Source organism: Corvus brachyrhynchos, unplaced genomic scaffold (genome assembly GCF_000691975.1).
Source record: "Corvus brachyrhynchos isolate BGI_N302 unplaced genomic scaffold, ASM69197v1 scaffold130, whole genome shotgun sequence".
Lineage (NCBI taxonomy): Eukaryota > Metazoa > Chordata > Aves > Passeriformes > Corvidae > Corvus > Corvus brachyrhynchos.
In genome coordinates, this window is record NW_008236193.1 from 985554 (window position 1) to 991013 (window position 5460).

Genomic DNA, 5460 nt, shown 5'->3' on the forward strand with positions numbered 1-5460 from the left:
TGCCCCAGGGTGCCCCAAAACGCACCGGGGTGCCTGGATGGAGCCTCCCACCCGAAAGCTGGGGATGTAAAGGGTCACCGCCCCAGCCCTGTGTGTACAAAAGGGTGTCCCACCCTGTTCTTCCCTCATCCCACCCTGATTCCTGATCCCAGCCCTGCCCCAGTGCCTCCCTTGATGGCAGCACCCACCCTCCAGCAGAGCTGCCGCCCCTCACCTGCCCCAGGTTCTGCCCCACCACACGATGTTCCAGGGGATGGCAGCATGGCCAGGGACTCCAGCCCTCCAGGACCAAGCAGCTGACAGATCCCATCTCATGGATCTCAACTGTCCCAGATGTCTGAGAGCCTCACCCACTTCCCTCAGGCTGGGGGTGGGTCCAAACGCTTCCTGGGCTGTGGTCTGCCCCTTTCCCACTCCGGGAACATTCCCCTCTCCAGAGCTATTGCCAAACACCAGCAGCCCCTGACTTTCCAGGCCAGGAGAGCAGGACCCCAACAATCCCGGGCCAGGTCTGACAATGGGTCAGACCAGCTGGTCCCAGACCACCATCACAACCGGTGCCCTCCCTCCCTCAGGGAAGGGGGTCTGGAGGGTGGCAAGGGGGCTCTGGAACACCAGAGACCACTCAGCACTCTGTAATGTGGCAGGCGACAGCAACCCTAGACACAAACATGGGAGAGCAGCTCTGGCAGTCCTGGATTTGGGAAGGGCTCATCCCAGATTAGCCTGGACAGACCCACAGCAACGACAGGCCCTCACCTTCTGCCAGTGCCAGCACAGCAGCCTGGCCCCCCACGTTCCGCAGGGCAAACATGGCCCGGTAGCGGTCAAACAGTTCCTGGGATTCATCCAGGAGGATCTCCCGGAGCTTGGCAACATCCGTCTCCTCAGCAGGGGGAGCAGGATCTACAGAGAGGTACGGGGTGGTGCTTGGCTTCTCCTTGTTGTTCTGCAGCCACTCCAGCCTCCTCACGGCCAGCTGACATGTCTCTGCCACCTGTGGGGACAGGGACACGGCCCTGGCTGCAGAACAGCACTGGCCAGCGCCAGGAGAACCCCAGCATGCAGCAGGATGTCACTGTGATGTCCCCACACACCTGCCCAGGCAGGACCTGCCTCGTGCTCTGAGGCCAGCAGTGCTGCATCCCAGAGGAAATGACCCCTCAGGAACCTCACCTCGACCACAGGATCCTGGGAATAGCGTTTCAGGATATCCAGCACGTTGGGGTTCCCGATAGCACCCAGGGCTTCACCTGAAGGATGTATCGGGATGTTATCGGGGTGTCTGTATGAGAAGAACCCTGCTGTGTCCTCTGGCAATGCCTTGCCTTGCTCTAAAGCACAGACACAGGCCTAACTGACTGATCCCAAATGGGGCAAACGTGGACACAGGCTGGACTGACTGATTCCAAACAGGACAAACACAGCAGGAGAAGCCTGGCCAGCAGGAACAGCAGGACCTGGCCAACCTGTCCTGTCAGGTCTGGTCAAGGTGAGATGTTCTGTGACTCAGGGTTTGACACCCAAGCCGGATCAGGCCCCCATGAGCTGCTCTGTACAGTGGGGGAAGCACCTCCAAGCCCCACTTGCCAGCCAACCCCTTCCCCAGTCCCCAGAGCCGCAGGAGCTGCCACCATACCTGCCTCGTGCCTGACCATGGGCTCCTGGGCCGTGTCCTCCAGCACGCTGATGAGCACCGGGATGGCCGCCTCGTCCTGCATCTGGCCCAGGCAAAAGGCCAGCTCGTGCTTCAGCAGCGCCGAGCCGTCCCCGAAGGCGCGGCCGATCCACTCCACGGCCGCGCGGCCGCCCAGGTTCCGCAGGGGGAAGAGGGCCCGGAACCGGGCGGGCAGGGGCTGCGCCGCGTCCAGCAGCGGGCGGCCAATGGCCTCCACCTCCTGCTCCGTCACCATGGCGCGGGCGGGTCTGGGCACTCTGGGGGCTCTGGGGGGCTCCTCGGTCACACTCCTGCGCCCGGGGAAGGAAGCCAAGGTGAGCCCTCAGCCGCCAGCGGGTCCCGTGGCTCGGGGGGGCGGGCAGGAAGGAGAACCGGACCCCGGGGCCGACCCCACAGCGCGTGTCCGGACTCGGTTTCACCCGATACCCGGGAGGAACGTGGCCCCCCTGCCGTGACCGCGCCAGACGGAGCCGCCGGGCCAGCGGAGCCGGGGCCCGAGTGGAGCTGCCCGGGTCGGGGGATGCCGGGGGGGCTCGGGGAGGGCCCGGCGGTGCCGGCGCTGCACTCCCCGCACGCCGCCATCTTGCTGCTGCGCCACGTGACCGCCCGGCGGCGGCGCCTGCGCAATACGCACGGGTGGAGCCGCCCACGAGGGGGCGCTGCCTCCTCTCCAGCTGAGGGCGCTGCTGTTCCCGCCCGCAGCTCGCCATGGCCGGGGCCGGGGCCGGTTCGGCTCCAGCCGCGCCCAGTCAGGGATCGGAGGGACCGGCGGGAAGAGCCGGGCAGGGGCACAAGGACCCAGGAACTGAGCCACAGACCCCTCCGGAGAGGGGCTGGGGGTGCCAGGCATGACAAACCCCTCCAGAGAGGGGCTGGGGTATTCCAAGGAGAGCAGAATTCCTCCGGAGAGGGGCTGGGGATGCCAGGCAGGGCAAACCCCACCCTGAGAGGAACCTGGGGTGTGAGACTGGGCAAAATCCCTCAGGAGAGGAGGCAGGGGTGCCAGGCTGGGCAAACCTCTCTGGAGAAGAGCCAGGTATGCCAGGCTGAGCAAAATCCCTCTGGAGAGGGGCTGGGGGGTGCCAGGCTGGGCAAATCTCCAGGGCAGCACATCCCCGAGTTTGTGGATGCAGTTTAATTCCACGCTGGTGTCAGCCCTTGCAAGTCATTGCTCCGCCTCTTCCTTCCCTTTTCTTCCCGTGTGTGTTTACACAGCAAGTTGCAAACCTTCAAAGGAGTTTTGCCTTATTTCAAGGCTCCTGCTGATTTTGGCCTAATGTAAAGGCCTTAGGACAGAGGAAAGGGAGATCCCAGCAGCCTCCCCCTCCCAGCCCTAATCCCCACTGTACTCCCACAGCACATAACACACCACCAAACCATTTAGATCCTGGGAGAGAGAATGGGCACAAAATACATTCCACTGCCTGAAACCTCCACAGCAAACTCAGCCCGAGCGCAACACGGCCGCCCCTCCCAGCCCTGGGCCCGCCTGGTACAGCTTTGCCAGAGTCCACGGTGAGTCTGCAAGCAGGGATGCACAGGGATGTGCAGGGCGGTTGCTCCCCGGGCCCGTCAGCCCTCCCCGCAGCTCTCAAAGTACTGGCACATCAGCTCACGCACTTGCTCGGCACGGTTGTCCTCCATGGCGGCCGGCGCTGGCTGGCAGGGCTTGGGCAGCTCAGTGGGCTCAGTGCCCTCCAGCCACTCTTCGTTGAAGGGGTTGTCGTGGGCCTCGCAGACGTTGTGCAGGATGCAGCAGGCAAGGACGAGGGTGGGCAGCAGCTCCAGGCTGCAGTCATCGCACTTAAGGAGGATCTGCCAGCGTGCCTTGAGGCGCAGGAAGGCATTCTCGATCACGCTGTGGGCCCGCTTCAGGCGGTAGTTGAACTGCAGCTGGCGCTGGGTGAGGTTCTCATCCTCCTGGTAGGGCTTGAGGATCCAGTCTTGCAGTGGGTATGTGGCATCACCCAGCAGCACGTACTTCTGTGCCTTCCCCATGAAGTGCTTGGGAGGGTTGGGGCACAGCCGGCCCTCCTTGGCCAGCACCCACAGGCTGGAGCTCTCCAGGACCGCGCTGTTCTCCATGCTGCCTGGAAAGGCGGTGGAGACGTCCCAGAACTGCCCCAGCCCGTCCACGGTGGCCTGCGTGAGGATGGAGTGCCAGCCCTGGCCATTGCAGTAGTCGGCGGTGAGGCGCAGGGGTGGGTGGATGGGGATGTGCAGGCTGTCCAGAGCCCCGATGCAGTGCGGGAAGCCCCAGCGCGTGCAGAAGATGCGCACCATGTTCTCCAGCTCCTTCTCGTCGGGCAGCCGGAGGTAAAGCGGCTTCAGCAGCAAGACCACAGCGTAGCTCACCTCCCGGACACAGCTCTGCACCGTGGAGGGCCCCACACCGAAGAGCGGGCTCAGAGTCTGGTACTCCACATTGGTGGCCAAGTGCCACAGGGCCACAGCCACCCTCTTCTCCAGGGGCAGGGTGGGGTGGAAGTGGGCACTGTGCGGAGCCAGCCCAGGCCGCAGCTGGTTGCAGATGTAGAAGAAAGTCTCCTTGGACATCCGAAACTTCTCCAGCCAGTCCTGGGGCCCAAACTCCTTCAGGACCACCCGCTCCCACCAGTCCGTGCTCCTGAGGCTGGGCCAGGCACGGGGGTAGAAGCAGCAGCTGGTTCTCCTCCGGTGAGCGATGAGGAGCTGTAGTGCAGGGGGCAGACAAGAGCGGTGTGAGACAGTGCTTCCCTGCACTTCACCTGGACCCCCCTCTGAAGATCACCCAGCTCAAGAGATCTGCTCAAGGCAGGAGGATGCCCAGTGCCAGGTGGCCAGTGGTCCCAACTGGTCTAATACTGGTCAAATCTTCCTGTTCCTGAGAAACCTCACTGCAAACCCACCAGGCAGTAGGTGTGACTCCAGATAAGATGGCCAGGTGTTGCAGATGGAGTTTTCTGGAAAAGCCCCTTTTTGGGGTGGCCACTCCCTCTGGGGGTTTATATTTTAATGAGCATTACTGGATTTCCTGCTACCAAGGGAACTGTGGGCTAAGTCCTGATCTGGAACGGGGAGAGAGCATCCCTTGAAGGTGGGAATCATGATTTGGAAGGGGAAGCTCCTGGCCTCTCCACAGGAATTGGTTTTCTGTTATTAAATTTAAAAATGCAACTTTAAACTAAAAAGAGGCTTTTGTCACTTTCTTCAGCCACTGCCCAGGCCAGCAGGTTCCCCGTGTTCCACTCCAGCTTGTCCTTGCTGCCACGTATCCCTTGTATCCTCAGGCCTTTCATATCCCCATTGCATCCCCCACCCCCTCCTTCACATCCCCACGTCCTCTGCATCGGCCATCCTTTGTGTCCAGGATCAAATCCTGTGTCCTTCAAGCCCCATCCTTTGTGTCCCTGTCTTTGTGTCCCACAGAACTCCCACGTTCCCCATCCTTTGTGATCTCTGTGTCCATGTGTCCTTCCAGTCCCACGTCCCATGTCTTGGGTCTCACATGTCCCCCACCCTTTATGTCCCCCTTGTGGCTTCCCCGTGCTCCCCATCCTTCCCACCACTGTTCTTTGCCTCCTGAACCCCCCCCCACTGTCCATTTTTTGTGTTCCTGTCACCTGTGTACCCGTGCCCCAAACCCCTCCTGCCCTTGTGTTCCGTGTCTCACGTCCCCCATCCTGTGTCCCGGTGGTCCGTGTCCCCGTATCCCCCCGTCCTCCATGGCGCCGTGACCTCCGCGCGTCTCCCGTATCCCCCATCCTTTGTGTCCCCGTGACTTCAGCGCATCCCCCGGGACC

The 5460-nt window shown here is 62.4% G+C and overlaps 2 protein-coding genes across 2 annotated transcripts in view; both read right to left on the minus strand.

Moving 5' to 3' along the window:
* DOHH (deoxyhypusine hydroxylase/monooxygenase) overlaps positions 1–2338 on the minus strand; it is a 3377-nt gene extending 1039 nt beyond the window's left edge. The window contains exons 1-4 of the mRNA XM_008639572.2: positions 2248–2338; positions 1640–1968; positions 1177–1253; positions 741–997 (exon numbers count right to left, since the gene is read on the minus strand). Of these exons, the coding sequence (XP_008637794.1) occupies positions 741–997; positions 1177–1253; positions 1640–1913 (608 nt within the window). The 5' untranslated portion in view covers positions 1914–1968; positions 2248–2338. The remainder of the gene's footprint in view (positions 1–740; positions 998–1176; positions 1254–1639; positions 1969–2247) is intronic.
* A 701-nt stretch (positions 2339–3039) lies between these two features.
* LOC103620850 (putative nuclease HARBI1) lies at positions 3040–5167 on the minus strand. The gene has a single exon (XM_017739349.1). It carries the CDS (start codon positions 4232–4234, stop codon positions 3251–3253), a length of 984 nt encoding a protein of 327 aa, XP_017594838.1. The 5' UTR covers positions 4235–5167; the 3' UTR covers positions 3040–3250.
* Positions 5168–5460: the final 293 nt, after the last annotated feature.